The following is a 16508-nucleotide window of genomic DNA, read 5'->3' as shown; positions in this document are numbered from 1 at the left end:
CTCCTTAGAATGCAACATAATTATCAATTAAAGAATAATTCTGCACTGAAAAGGACATTGTACCATTGTATTCTTGTACCTTCATTGTACCTTCATCAGCAGGATTAAAAAAAAGTTTTATTACATTATTGTGAAGAGGGGCACAGTGTACACAGCCTAGTTGCTCATACTGCCAAACCTCCAAAGTAAATGCCAATGCACACAACCAGAAGAATCACACACCGTATCTTTTCCTTGATAGTTTCACCAAAGTTTACAGATGTGTGAAATGGGTTACCACATATAAAGGCTCCCACTAGTGGAATTTCCTCCACACATGCACACACACAGAGACACTCCTCAAAACAAATAAATACTAGAAGAGATTCAGCCAAGCTCACTAAAAAAACACACTAGTTTTTCACATGCAGAATGTCACAGAATAACAAAAACCTTTGCTAAATAAATATTTAACCACATGTAATGTTTTAAAGAGGCATAAATAGCTCTTGCAATGTCTAATCTCCTTACAGGTGGTAAACAATACCTGGTACAGTATTATTTTTAGATATATCGTAAAAAGAACAAAACCTACTGTATATTTATATTGCCATCCATCTAGTTTATAGTAGTTAATTGAATCATGCAATCAGAATTTACGCTATAGTATTTGCAAGGTACAATTCTCAATGCTACTTCAGTTTTAATTCAGAAAAACACTGATGGGGAAAAACATAATAATTATTTGTGCTATTTTTAAGCTTCCACTGGCAGTTCTGCTGGTGGCATTCACATGTTTTCTTCCATTTATTTAATTCAAGCAGGAAAGCAAAAGGAAAGAACAAATTAACACTTACTCATTAATCTGCTTAATGCAGTTCACTTGCAGAAATTAGAGATTATTTTTTCTTTTTGGACTATGCTTCTGACTGAAAAACTTCTAATGTGAATTACTATGGAATTTAATGGTCTTCTCAATGCTAGCAATTTGCAAAATAATCCTATCATGTGGTTGTACTGTAAGTAGTCAGACCTAAGAAAAAATTTGCGGCTTGTGACTAATAGTAAAACCAAGCAAGAAGCTGTTTCTTTTACTTTAGATTAAAGATTACCAGGATTTTAATCCTATGCACAATTACTTGAGGAACTTAACTTAATGAGTGTTACTGCTGAGTAGACATATGTTTGGACTGTCACACTGGTACATGGAAATGGGAAGACTAGTAAAAATAACTTTTTAAAACTTAGTAAATATTGCAAATTGGAAAGTGAACATTTATTCACTAGTTGTCCTAAAGTTTGAAAATATACCAGGAAGTCAAAAACAGATCATGCCAGACAAATCTTATTGCATTCTTTGACCAGGTGACAAAATTAGTGGATCAGAGGAATGCTGTGGATATAATTTACTTGGACTTCATTAAGGCATTTGATAAAGTAGATCACAACCTACTACTTGGTAAGATAGAAAAATGTGGGTTAGACAGCATCACCACCAGATGGATTCGTAGCTGGCTGACTGGCCGTACTCAGCATGTGGTCCTCAATGGAATTGGATCTACATGGAGGGAAGTGTGTAGTGGGGTGCCCCAGGGCTCTGTTCTGGGCCCAGTGCTCTTCAACAACTTCATCAACGATTTGGACGAGGGGATAGATGGGGAACTCATCAGATTTGCAGATGACACCAAGCTGGCAGGAATAGCCAACACTCAGGAAGATAGGCTTAAGATACAGGAGGATCTGGACCGACTTGAACACTGGGCACTATCTAACAAAATGAAATTCAATGATGAAAAAAGTAAGGTTCTACATTTAGGCAGGAAAAACCAAATGTATGGGTATAGTATAGGGCAGGGGTCGGCAACCTGAAAAAGGAAAAGAGCCACTGGGAACCGGTTCCATCACACATAAAAAAAAGTGGGAGCCGCGTGCGTGCGTCCATGCACGCGCATGCGCAAAAAACATTTTGCGCATGCGCAAAACGCTTTTTTCTTGCGCATGGGCGGACGTGCGCGGTTGCCATTTTTTTATGTGATGGAACCGGTTCCCGGTTGTGCGACGGCGACGGCCCGTTTGCAGAGCTACCGCCTTCGGCAGCCTGTAAACATGCCGCGGCAGCTTTCCCAGAGAGCGGCGCCACTGCCCGTTCGCGCGGAGGTACGCGCGCACCTCTCCAAAGGTTTGGGTAGGTGCGTGCGCACCTACGGTCATTCGGAGAGGTGCGCGCGCACCTCTCGGAATGGGCAGCGGCGCCGCTTGTTGGGAAAGCTGCCGCGGCCCGTCTGCGAAGCTGCCACTTTTGGCAGCCTGCAAACATGCCGCGGCAGCTTTCTCAAAGAGCGGCGCCGCTGCCCGTTCGCGCGGAGTTACGCACGCACCTCTCCAAAGGTTTGGGTAGGTGCGTGCGCACCTCCGCCCATTCGGAGAGGTGCGCGCGCACCTCTCCAAACGGGCGGTGCCACTCTCCATTTGGAGAGGTGCGCGCGCACCACTGCCCGTTCGAAGAGGTGTGCGCGCACTGGGCGGCTGGGAGCCGCAGGAGACGGCTCAAAGAGCTGCATGCGGCTCCGGAGCCGTGGGTTGCCGACCCGTGGTATAGGGGGTACCTTGCTCAATAGTAGTAACTGTGAGAGGGATCTCGGAATCCTAGTGAACAATCACTTAAATATGAGCCAGCAGTGTGCTGCAGCTGCCAAAAAACAGTGCTAGGCTGCATTAATAGAGGGATAGAATCAAGATCACGTGAAGTATTAATACTACTTTACAATGCCTTGGTAAGGCCATACTTGGAATATTGCACCCAGTTTTGGTCACCACGATGTAAAAAAGATGTTGAGACTCTAGAAAGAGTACAGAGAAGAGCAACAAAGATGATTGGGGGACTGGAGGCTAAAACATATAGGGAACGGTTGCTGGAATTGGGTATGTCTAGTCTAATAAAGAGAAGGATGAGGGGTGACATGATAGCAGTGTTCTAATATCTCAGGGGCTGCCACAAAGAAGAGGGAATCAAGCTATTTTCCAAAGCACCTGAGGGCAGGACAAGAAGCAATGGATGGAAACTAATCAAGGAGAGAAGCAACCTAGAACTAAGGAGAAACTACCTGACAGTTAGAACAATTAACCAGTGGAACAACCTGCCTCCAGAAGCGTGAATGCTCCAACACTGGAAGTTTTTAAGAAAAGACTCGACAGCCATTTGTCCGAAATGGTATAGGGTTTCCTGCCTGAGTAGGGGGTTGGCTAGATGACCTTCAAGGTCTCTTCCAACTTTATTATTATTATTATTAAGTAATTTATGCAATTTGTAGGTTGCTTAAGAATGGTAAATATAATTATCTCTTTCATTATATGGAAACTCCCACACTGAACACATGTAACATGACAGAAGCAGAGTATCTAATATATTATTAATAAAGCACTGTTGATTATATTGGCAACACTAACATAATAATGTTAATTATATCTATACCTATCTATCTTATATCTCTTTACATAAGGCACACATATTTGTTAAAGATTTGTAAGATTGTATTAGATATACGTATAATATATTATGATGATGATGCTATCTGTTCAATCATGTCCAATTCACAGTGATTCTATGGACTGAGTCTCCCTACATTTTCCATTTTTTAATGGATACTTTCAGTTCTTTTATGCTCTGACTGGTATCAGCTTTGATGGTGTCTAACCACTGTGGCTTTTGGCCTCCTGATTTCCTTTTACTGCTGACCATTCCAAGCATAACTGCCTTTTCCAGTGAGTTTGAGCACATTACTTGGCCAAAAAAGTAAGGTAGAATTTTGTGATTTTGCCTTCCAATGATACATCTGATTTTATACACTCCAGTACTCGCTTGTTTGTCTCCTTTGTTTTCCAAGGAACCTACTCCAGCACCACAGCTTGAACAAGTTGATTTTCCTCTTGTCTAATTTTTTTTCATGGTCCAAGGTAGCTGGACTATAGGTAACTATGGGAAACACAATAATGCAGACTAATCTGCATTTAGTTGCCAGGCTGACATCTTTGCTTTTCCATACTTGGTTCATGTTTATTATTGCTGTGCAACCCACGGCAATTTAACACTTTATTTCTGGACCTTATTCACTGCTTTGATCAATCTGCATCCTACGAAAATGAATTCTTGCACAAATTCAGTCACATTTCCTTCTCTATCTCAAACCAGTCAGTGTCTCCATATGGCGACTACAGCAACTTGACCAGATGTACTAATAACTCTAGGTCTTCTAAGTCTCTCCACAACTGATCAGCTGATCATGATCAGCACAATTCAGGCTTTCTTGTAGTCAATAAAGCAGGGGTAGATATTCTTTTGATGTTTTTGAGATTTTTCCATGATCCAGCGTAGATTTGCAATATGGTCACAACTGCCATAATCCCTCTGAAGCCAGTTTGAACATCTGGTCTTTCTATGGTCAGCACCAGAAGTTGTTGTATGATCTTAAGTGGAATTTTGCTAGAGTGAGAGATGAGGCCAATTGTGTGATAACTGGAGCAATCCTTGGAGTTATCCTTTTTTGACAATGAATACTGATTGTTTCTGATCCTGTGGCCATTATTCATTTCCCAGATTTTCTGGCACAAGGCTGTGGTGATTGTGGGTATATAGGCCTCAGCAATTCTGTAGGAGTAGCAACACCTGGGATCTTGTTTGGCAGTTGACTCATTGCCCACACACTTTCATCCTGCGGTGGGGTGGGGTGGGGCTGAATCTCTTTGTTACTGCCATACAGCTCTTCTGTATATTCTTGCCATGTGTTGGTCAGACAGTTCTTTCCCCTGATTGCTTTTGATCATGCTTTTATAAGTAATAAATAGCTTTCAAATCATTTTAAGTTGTGTAAATGCATTTCTGGTGTATCCATTCGTGCAGTCTTCCCTGCCCCTCAAAAAATAATACAGACACAATTTTGTGCCTATAAACATAAAAGATTGTCAGGAAAAAGAATTCTAGGAATATTCATTAACATTACTATCTTATTATCTCTTGGGACATAATTGGAGTTCAATTCTGAGAAAAGCTGTTCTTCATTTGGAATTAACTAGAATTTTTAAATGCAGGCAGAGAAAGGAAGTCTCCACAAATTTCTATCTGTGTGGATTAGGGGGGGGGGAAGTATAGCAAAATAATTTAATTGGCATTTCAGAATAACAAGTCCAATTCAACTAGTTCACGTATGCATGCTTATCAAAGGAAAAACTGCATCATACTAGGATTATAATTGGAATAATTCCATATTTCAACTATTCTACATTTGCTTGCTCATTACTTAATGACTTCAATATCTAGCAAGGATTTACAGATGTAAATGAGCCGCACCAGTCTAGAATCATATCACATTTCAAGCAAAAGCTCTTTTTTCAATGAAATTGTGACTCAGGACTACTTTTGGCAAAGGCCTCAAAGTCATATTTTGTGTATAAACTTTTCAACAAAAGATCCCAGATTCTGTATATGGGATCCTTGCCTCTGAAATCATTGCATTGGATCAGACCTTTATTAGAGACTTTGTTCCCTCTGATCAGTACTATACTATAGCCTATAAGAATATAGAGTAGGCTATAAGACTGTAAGAGTAGGGTACAGAGATTAATTACCTAATTCATTATATATAATCTTCCCATTATTTATTAGACTTTTATATAGCCTTAATCAAATCTAATAGCTTACAACTCAATAAATACACATAATTACAAATAAAACAGTATAAAGTAACAAAATGTATGTATCCTACTATAATTAACTCACCCTAACATACAACATTTAACATTATTTTAACTAACCTACAACATTGGGCAGAATCATTCAACTTTAAATCTTGTAACCTTTATTCTTATTTTTATTGCCCTGTACACCACCCTGAGTCCTTCAGGAGAAGGGCGGTATATAAATCAAATAAATAAATAAATAAATAAATAAACATTCATGGTACTGCATCTCATTCAGGACCACACATTCTAGCCTTCCAAAATAACTAGATCTTGACTAGCCTTTAAAAGAAAAAGGGCTATTCTTGCCTCTGGGTAAAACTGTTCCAAAGAAAATGTTTCATGCATCATGTTCTAGTACATAATGCAACAACTTAAGACATTTTTCTTCAACCACAGAAATCATTATAATTGATGGAATAAAAGTACAGAATGAATAGTACCAATGTCAGTTGTAAATGTTAATTCAGACAGCAGTCACAATAATTACAGGCAGATTTAGAAATGTATATGCCAATACTATTGTCAATACTATTGTTATAGCTTCCATATACTGCTACTACTAATAGTAATTTATTAAATTTATATTCTGCTCAACTTAATTAATATTATACATCAGACTTTTATATCCATGAACTGTCTCAAGCTTCATACTTCAAATGATATTCTCTTGCTAAAAAGGAAAAATAGAGTACTGTATACTTGCCTTTTACTGCAATTATTTGTCATAATATATGGAACATAAATAAATACTACAAAAATATTTATAGGATCACAGATAATGCTTTCATAGGCACCCTTATTTTATAGTGTTATTACAGAAAGCAAAAGTGGCACCTCTCTTGGATACAATTGTGCAAAAGTGCAGAATGAAGCAATGAAGTGATATACTGAAAATTATTAAAACAACATAACCCAAAGGGATAGCTATGCTGCAACAAAAACAAATGTCCTGCTGCTCAAAGTCTTAAGATTGCACAATAAAGGGAGTGATATATACTACCAGTTCTCATTTCTCCATTTTTTTTACCCTAACCAAAAAAAAACAAGTGAGAGAAAAGGAAAAATGAAATCCTGGTATATTGAATGGTGAGACCTAGCAATTTTATTTCAGAATAGCTTCTGAGTAAAAGAAAACTGTTTCTGCAACAGTACCATTACACTTTCACAGATCTCAAGCAGGTTATTGCTTCTTCTCTTATCCTTCTAATAGTTACTTCAATTCATAAAATGTGCCATGTGATATTAATGAAAAAAGTCTCATCGATATGTCCTCACAGAAAACCTTTTAAAACCAAGTGTTCCACTTCCATTTTTTCTTAAAAATAAATTCCCTATCTTTTAAGATCATAAAACAAGGAACATTGCAAACATCTTCATCATCAGTCAGAAATACTTCAATTTGTACTCCTCACTAAGCAGACACTGGTCATTCCTAAATCTACATTTCTATGATTTTATCTCTTCTTTTCCTTTTTTCTTTTTCCTAGCATCTTCTCCCAGGTACAGGGTCTACTTATTTTTCAGAGGTTGTGACAAAAATTGACTCACTGGCTTGTTACTGAAGCCTGATGTCATGGGCTGAGAGACAGTGAGTGGCCCAAAGTCATCCATGTAGCTTTGATGCCTAAGGCAGAACCAAAACTCTTAGCTTCCTGGTTTCTAGGCTAGTGTCTTCACTACTAGATCAAATTGGCTCTCCTCTCATACTCATTGCTGACAGCTATATTTCATTATGCACCAATCTCTTGGACATTACTTTCACACTTTTTAAAAATATGGCCGTATCTAATATTACCATAATTCTAAACATAGTAGTAGCAACAATAGCAACAACATCTAACATTTGTATACTGCTTTTGTTCCTTGCGTTGGGCAAGATTTATTTAGTTGAATTCCATATAATATAATAAATCAGAATTATTATCCATCACAGAGCATATCCCATCACTATTATGCTTCAGTTTATATTTATAAAGTATAGAACTGTTGTTCTGAACAGAGGAACATTTGCAGATATACACATATGTATATGTCTAGGCAACATACTATCCAAATGTTGATGATATGGAAACAAAAAAGACAAGGAAGGGAGAAAGTTTCATAGGAACAGCCTGTTTGGGTAGCTAAAAAATCTAAATTTTACAATGAAATACACGTCCACTCCAATATAATTAATTTCTATCTTAAGATGTATATGATGGCTTCCGGTTCCGGATTTTCGGTGCAGCCAGACGCACGAGGGAATTGCTCCTCATGTCGCCTGTATTTCTTCATCGAGGGGCCCCTGTACAGGGGTTGAAAGTCACCCTGGAGGGGTGATGAGTGGGGGAGAGTTCTCTCCAGTTGGCAGTAGAAGGGTGGCTTGGAGCTTGGAGCTACTCTCCAAACCGAAGAAGAAAGGATCGGACACTTCCATGGCCCATCATTTAGCTGTTTCCTGCTGAAGCCAAAAGCTCAACAAAGCACTTGAAAGCACTTGAAAACTGGGTGAGAATTGCCTTCTTGTTTTCCTAATTGTCTACTTTCCCTGCCAAAAGCTTCTCGAATTTGCTTCCCCCTGTGAGAAGAGAGGGATTTTTTCCCCACCCTCCTTAAAAGCAGCCTTTGTCTACATTGGGAGAGAAAAGAAAAAGTCTTCTACTAAATTATACTGATTTATTGGACTTACTGCCTTTCTACTTTTGGCCCAAAGTTCCTATATTTACAGAAATGGACTATTCTACCTATTAGTCTAAAAAGGGGGACAAATAAATAAATAAATAAAAAGATACCTTCTGAAAAGGATTTGAAGTACTCTGGGGATATCTAGTGAATACTATTGGCAAACAAGCTTGCTTACATTTTGGACTGACCTTGGCATTAAAATAAAAACCTGAAACAGGTGGAGATGAATTTGGCTTAGACTTGTGGAGGTGGACTCTTACTGATTTTTGTTTGAAAAATAGCCTCCACCAAGGACTATTTATAATTATTACAAAATGGAGAAGGATCAGCCACAAACCTCGCTTGACTATAACCTCATACTTGAAACAATCTACTGAGTCACTGAGATTTCTATCTCCAGATTTAATAATTTAAATGCCAACCTTAAGTCACAAATTGAAACCCAGACTGCAACTAAAGAATTTATACTTCAGAATATAACAAAATTGGAAGATATTACTATTGAGACAGAGGAATATAAAACTATCCAAAGAACTGACAACTCTAAAAGTACAAGGAACTATCACTATGGCAAATAACATTAAGGACCAACAATAAACTATGGGAAAACTTAATACTCAACTTTTGACTCCTTCAAAAGAGCCTATAACTTTAGAAGTATACTATGTACAAGATAGTGATGTCAACATAGAGGACGTGGAAGATCAACAAAGACAGTTTCCTGAAAGCCTGGATAGCCAAGCATTAATTACAAAATTGGATAAGACTCTTTACTTAAAGCAGATGAACCCAGACGGAAGAGGAATCCAGACCGAACTGAAGATAAAGTTTTTAGAGCAAATACAGACTAGAACTAACAGGGCAACAACATAATGATTACAAATGGTTTGGTTTTTGTAGATCACTGATGGCTAGATGGCCTCCTTCGATTCAAATAACATGTATTGGAGCGAAGGGAGACCTATCTGGCAATTCAAAGGCCTTGGTCAGGAAACCTGATTGGCAAAAAAAGAAAGCCAGAGTTAGATTTAAAAAGTGAGTTCTTAGAGAACCATTAAAGGTTATCTTTATAGTTGTCAGTGATCTATCTATCAGGATCACTAAACAGAAAATGTTTAGGAGATAGAACTAGAATATGTTTATGTATCTCTTAGGCTTATTTTAGACATTATAATTTGTGCACTGACATAATGGAAATTTGGTTTATAGATTCCACGTTTGATGTTAAAAGACATTTGATTATTCTAATTAAGAATTAAGAATTAGCTAAAATTTAAAACAGAATCTGGTTGTGTATAAATAGTTGTAGATTGATAAACATAGGCTGTGGTCCTGTCAGTAATGTGTGATGTATTAGGATGTGAAACAGACAATGTTTATTAGGTAGAACATAGGTATTCAGCCACTGTGTACATGTTAGATGCTATAATTTTTGCTGTAATGAAATAAGGGAAATTTGGGTTGTGAATATTATTTGGGATGTTAAAGGCTAAATTTGAATAATATAATTAAAACTAAAATTAGGTAAACTTTAATAACAGGACATAGATATATTTCATTGAAATTGAATTGAATTGACAAATTTTTCAACTGACCATGCTATTTCTAGAAATTTATTAGTTTAAACTGGTTGTATGAAATGTTAAGGGAAATTGAGAAGGATGTACCTTAGGGAACACCTGCTGCCGGCATCAACTTCCCTTCGCCCTGTACGTTCCCACAGAGAGGGCCTCCTCAGGGTGCCATCGATCAGAGAATGTCGATTGGTGGCCCCCAGGGGGAGATCCTTCTCTGTGGGCGCCCCAGAGCTATGGAATCAGTTACCGGTTGAGCTCCGGATGGCGCCCAATCTTCGCTCCTTTCGTCGCGATCTAAAGACATTCTTATTCGAACAAGCCGGCCTGGCCTGATGGGGGGTTGGTGGGGTTTTTTATTGTTGTTTTAATATTTGTATTTACTGTTTTTAGTGGGCATATATTTAATTCTTTTTTAACTTTTGTAACTTTGTATTTTTTATTCTTGCCCTGTTCACCGCCCTGAGTCCTTCGGGAGAAGGGCGGTATATAAATATTATTAAATAAATAAATAAATAAATGTTTTGATAATGTAACCTGAATTATGTACTGAAATCTCTGTTACTGAATCTCTGATTACCCAGTCATCATGATGGTTTCTAAATATGTAGATTTTAACTGAAAAACCAATAAAAGTTTTTTTTTTAAAAAAAGATGTATATGATGACTGGTATCAGAAAGGATGCTAATTACTTTGAACAAAATAATAATGTCACCAATCAAATTATGTGGAATTAAAAAGACAACATTCAATGCTGGAGCCACCTTCAGTTACACCTTTAAACATGTGAGATTTTATTTTACTGCCTGTTGAAAAATGATGCTTTTTACATGCACCTAACTGTGAATCTCAAATCTAATAGATAAATAGGCATTCCAAAGTTTGAAGGAATGATAAGAAATGGTAATAGTCAAGGAGTTTAAGGGACAGAGGGAAGTGTCACAGTCTAGAAAAGAATAAAATTAAGCACAAGGAAGAAATACATTTGATTCAAATTGCAAGAGAAAGAAAGAGAGAGGGAGGGAGGGAGGGAGGGAGGGAGGGAGGGAGGGAGGGAGGAAGGAAGGAAGGAAGGAAGGAAGGAAGGAAGGAAGGAAGGCAGGCTAGATTTTACCAGGGATGATTTTGAAGGGTAATAATATTAAAATTTGATTGATATAATAGATGCCTATTTACTTAGCCACTTTGTTCTGGTGGTTCTCCATTTCCATTATTATCTGGTCCTCAAGGACAATTCTAGCGATTATTGAATTATATGACAACCATTCTCTGCCATGACCAACTAATTGCTCATTCCAGTAAGACAAAGCTGAATTGTGGATAGCAGGTTATATTGGCAAATGAGTAGGCAAGAATTTACAAATATTTGGGGCTCAGGACTCCATAGAAACAATTGTGCAGTAAATATGGACCAGACTTTTCCCCCACTTAGCTGACAGGTGGAAAATCAAAGGATTATTCAGAAAGAATATTGGCTTCCTTTCTTTTCTTGTACACAAATATTGACATCACAATAATACCACATGCACTTTAAAGAGAGAGAGAGCATGCAGATGTGAAATCCTTTATGAGAGGTTGCATTAAATGAGAAAAAATGGAAATAAAAGTATCTACAAGCTCAGCAGGCTCCTGGCAGAATAAAGGGGAAAGAGAATGAGTTTTTAGTTTTGACTATGCTCTATTGTCCAATCAACACATATATTACTAGACTCATGCAGATCTATTTTAATTGCAGAGCACAATTAGCATATATTGGTGTATGAAATAAAAATGTTCCTATATCTGCTCCTGAAGTTGAAAATACATTACAAAACTTATTACAAAAGAGCATCCCTCATACACAATGAAGTAGAAAAATCTTATAAGGTTAATACAAATTTAGTTTTTAACTTACACAGTATATGCATTACTTTAAAAGTATTTTTACCTATGATTTGGTTGACAATGTCTTCTGGCTCTATTAAATGTTCCACTTAAATTAGAGTCTAAAATGCTGTTTTCTAAAAATAACATTTACCTCTAAAGTGAAAATGGGGGAGGGGAGATATGAATAGTTTTCCTGAGTGTTAAACACCATGTGCTGGGTTATAACAGCACAATTCCTTTACTAAATTGTCTTTGCAAATGTTATTGAGAGGAGACACCACATTTCAGTGATGTATAATATATAATTATCTTATGAACTAAGTGCACCTGAATATTTATTTTAAATCATTATACCTATGGCTAGCTCATCAAAACATCCATCTCTAAACTCCCTAATACTGATAGGTGAGGACTACGATTTACTATTCTTCCAGTGAAGCCATTTCAGCACTGGGAGCTGTGGACAGCAAACAATCTTAACTATTCTGCCAAAGCATATTAACAGCCATTATAATCCATTATTTTATACAGAACAGACCTTGAATGATGGTCACAAATCACATGGGTTTTGTACTCCATTTCATTAGCATGGATTAGCTCCACTTGCCACCACACATGCAAATATATATAATGAGGGGGAAACCGAGTGAAGAAAATTAATGCCTTGAACCAATACTTTTCCATTCTTTCTTCTCAAATTGCATATACTAATACAGGAGAATATTTGTAGCTCAGAGCTGACATGAGGGGTCCTTAGTGCTCTCTGGGCTTGCTTGTTTTCTTGAAAAATTTTCACTAACCAAACTAGATAATATTGTCAATGCTAGCACTGATAATGTTACCTAGTTTGGGTAATGAAATGTCTGCAAGAAAACAAGCAAGCTCAGAGAGCATCAAGGACCTCTCAAATTGCATATACATTAGCATGTATGGCCAATAAACTTATGGGACTGAGACTATTGTTTATACACAAAATCCAAGTATGTATTCCAAAATGCAATTTTAATGATGGTTATATTTGGCAACAGCTGCTACTCCATCCAAATTAGACAAGATAAGATACAAACAATACACTAAAATTTTCTTCTCAGATTGTATCCTAAAAGTATATCTAATCTTCAGATGTACTATCGGTACAAGAAAATATTTCCTCATCTCTTTCCTTCATATCTCAGAGCTCCAAAATGCTCCCTCCCATAGCTAGTACAATAAAATTACTTCCTATGATGAAGTACACAATTGTGTTTACAGCCATTTCATGCATAACAGACACATTGTAGAGGCACAGCACAAATATCTTAACGAAAGGAAACCAGAAGTGCAATAAATCCTGCTTTTCAAATCTAAGGATCCTACAGCCAGGCTTTACAGAGTGCAGTGTTGGATTAAAAACTCCTGGCAAAGTCCACCCAGAGGGGCAAACCAGAGCTTCTTGGTGAAATGCACAGTAAATGGGGGCTTTACCCCCCCCATGCCATATTGGTGGGGAGGGGGGTGTTGAAGCCTCCTTCCCCTCCACTGTCCATTTCTGCGTCAGAAGCAGGTGCCCAGGTAGCAAGGCTGACATTTTCCCAAGGAGAAGGACTTCTTGAAAAACCACCCCATAAAGGCCTCCCCCTTCTCTGACAACCACCCACCTTTCCCTTGGCTACTAGACAAGCTACTCCTCGGTTTTTCTGCGTAGAGCCATCTGCCATCCCCCGTCCCTCATCCAATCCTACCCCACCCGCCTTGAACCCTTCTGGAGAGCCCCCCCCCAGCTCCTCCCCTGCCTTGCGCCCATCCTAGGGAAGTGCTCGGGTGGGACTAAAGACCCTCCGGTCTCTTCCTCCCCCCCTCCTCTGACGCCGCTCCTAAGTGTTCTCCAAACAGCCCCCCCCCTATTATTTAGATCGATACGAGCCGCCGCCCCTCCCCTCCCCGCGGGGAAAGCAACAGCAAAACGCCGCGCAACACCTCTCGGACCTTCTCTGTCCTCGCTCCACGTAGTCTTTGCAGCTTCGCTGCTGTTCAGGACACCCCCCCCCCCCGAGGAAGCGTCCCGAGGCGCGCCCCACCCCCACACAGGGTCCCCGAGCCACCCCATTCAAGCGCACTTGTCAAGAAAACACCGGGCGAGACCAGTCGAACGGGCTGAGCACAGGGCGGGGAACTCACCAAACATCTGAATGTGGCCTTTGGTGATGGGGTTGAAGCTGCCGCAGGCCAGCAAGATAACGTGGGTTTTGGTGGTTTCGGTCATGGTGGCGTCTGCTTGGTTTGGCGCTTCCCTCGGAATTCCGCTCGCGCGGCCTCTCCTCTCCTTTTTTTGTGTGTGTCTGCAGAGGCAGGGGAGGCGTAGAGCTCCCAGACGCAAGCAGCGTCATTCCCCCCCCCCCCGCGCGCTCAATTTTAACGCCTTCAGCGCCAGCCGGAGTTTACTTAACTCTGGGGCACCTCCGGGGCACCTCAGCTCTTCAGGCAGAGCTAAAGCGGATGGTAGAATTTGCCCCCCCCCCCAGATATTGGGATCATCAGTGGTACTTTATTTGTTTTGCCAGGAAAGAAGATGAATATGTACTTAGCTCCTATATTCTGGTGGAGATAATACACAATAATGACTTACAATACATGCTGGTGGTGTCTTCACACTCACTAAAGCAGATTATATTTCCCATTTTTATCCTCTTAGTTGAACGGAAGTATAATGAAAGGTGGGGGGAGCCATTGCTAATGTTTATTTACAGTCTTAGAACCTCAATCCTGCAACTTTCCTGTCAAATCCATGTAGTGCCACACGGAAGGAAGGAAGGAAGGAAGGAAGGAAGGAAGGAAGGAAGGAAGGAAGGAAGGAAGGAAGGAAGGAAGGAAGGAAGGAAGGACAGCTTAAATCCTGTTTCATTCATGATGGTATTACATACAGTATCCATAAGTACAACTCCAGTGAGGATGAACCAAATCCCAGTCACATTACTCCATTTTATACCTTGCAGCATCTCATCTTAAAAGAGCAAATAGAGGTCTGAGACATCACACACAAGCAAGGCCAGATGACAAAGAAAAACAAACCCCACCAAGGGAAGAGATCTAAATATGATTCTGCTGTTAAACTATATCAAATACATTGAAATACCACCATCAATACCGTTTCTCATTGTACTTATCTGCTGATCTGATGAATTCAGCTTGACTACTGCAATCATATAACTGGAATAACAGGCAAGTTTGGCCTTGGAGTACAAAATGAAGCAGGGCACAGGCTGATAGAATTTTGTCAAGAGAATACGATGGTCATAGCAAACACTCTTTTCCAACAACCCAAGAGACGGCTCTACACATGGACATCACCAGATGGTCAACACAGAAATCAGATTGACTATATGCTCTGCAGCCAAAGATGGAGAATCTCTATACAGTCAGTAAAAACAAGACCAGGAGCTGACTGTGGCTCAGACCATGAGCTTCTCCTTGCAAAGTTTAAGCTTAAACTGAAGAAAGTAGGGAAAAGCACTAGGCCAGTCAGGTATGAATTAAATCATATCCCTGTTGAATATACAGTAGAGGTGACAAATAGATTTAAGGAATTAGATCTGATAGACAGAGTGCCTGAAGAACTATGGACAGAGGTTCGCGACATTGTACAAGAGGTAGCAACCAAAACCATCCCAAAGAAAAAGAAATGCAAGAAAGCAAAATGGCTTTCTGAGGAAGCTTTGCAAATAGCTGAGGAAAGGAGGGAAGCAAAAGGCAAGGGAGAAAAACATAGATATGCCCAATTGAATGCAGAATTCCAGAGAATAGCTAGAAGAGATAAGAATGCCTTCTTAAATGAACAGTGCAAAGAAATAGAAGAAAACAATAGAATAGGGAGGACCAGAGATCTTTTCAAGAAAATTGGAGAGATGAAGGGAACGTTTAATGCAAAAATGGGCATGATAAAGGACCAAAATGGCAGGGACCTAACAGAGGCAGAAGAGATTAAGAAGAGGTGGCAAAATTACACAGAAGAACTATACAAGAATGAGCTTAATGTCCCAAATAATCACAATGAGTTGGTCACTGACCTCGAGCCAGACATTCTAGAATGTGAAGTGAAGTAGGCCTTAGAAAAGCTGAGCAACAACAAAGCTAGTGGAGGTGACAGTATGCCAGCTGAGCTATTCAAAATCTTAAAAGATAGTGCAGTAAAAGTGCTACACTCAATTTGCCAGCAAATTTGGAAAACTCAACAGTGGCCACAGGATTGGAAAAGATCAGTTTACATTCCAATTCCAAAGAAAGGCAGTGCCAAAGAATGTTCAAACTATCGCACCATTGCACTCATTTCTCATGCTAGTAAAGTCATGCTTAAAATCCTACAAGCTAGACTTCAGCAGTATGTGGATCGAGAACTACCAGAAGTACAGGCAGGATTTCGAAGAGGCAGAGGAACTAGAGATCAAATTGCCAACGTACGCTGGATCATGGAGAAAGCTAGGGAGTTCCAGAAAAACATCTACTTCTGCTTCATTGACTATGCTAAAGCCTTTGATTGTGTGGATCATAACAAACTGTGGCAAGTTCTTAAAGAGATGGGAGTACCAGACCATCTTATTTGTCTCTTGAGAAACCTATATGCGGGTCAAGAAGCAACAGTGAGAACTGGACACGGAACCACTGATTGGTTCAAAATTGGGAAAGGAGTCCGGCAAGGCTGTATACTGTCGCCC

At 39.3% G+C, this 16508-nt stretch overlaps 1 protein-coding gene across 1 annotated transcript in view; it reads right to left on the bottom strand.

Annotated features, from left to right (window-relative positions):
- NMNAT2 (nicotinamide nucleotide adenylyltransferase 2) overlaps positions 1-14124 on the bottom strand; it is a 113267-nt gene extending 99143 nt beyond the window's left edge. Inside the window, exon 1 of the mRNA XM_081323238.1 lies at positions 13978-14124. Coding sequence (XP_081179364.1) covers positions 13978-14062 — 85 coding nt within the window. The 5' untranslated portion in view covers positions 14063-14124. The remainder of the gene's footprint in view (positions 1-13977) is intronic.
- Between the last annotated feature and the right edge of the window lie 2384 nt (positions 14125-16508).

Source organism: Vipera berus (genome assembly GCF_964194415.1).
Source record: "Vipera berus genome assembly, chromosome: 3".
NCBI lineage: Eukaryota > Metazoa > Chordata > Lepidosauria > Squamata > Viperidae > Vipera > Vipera berus.
This window is presented reverse-complemented; position numbering and strand designations above follow the sequence as displayed.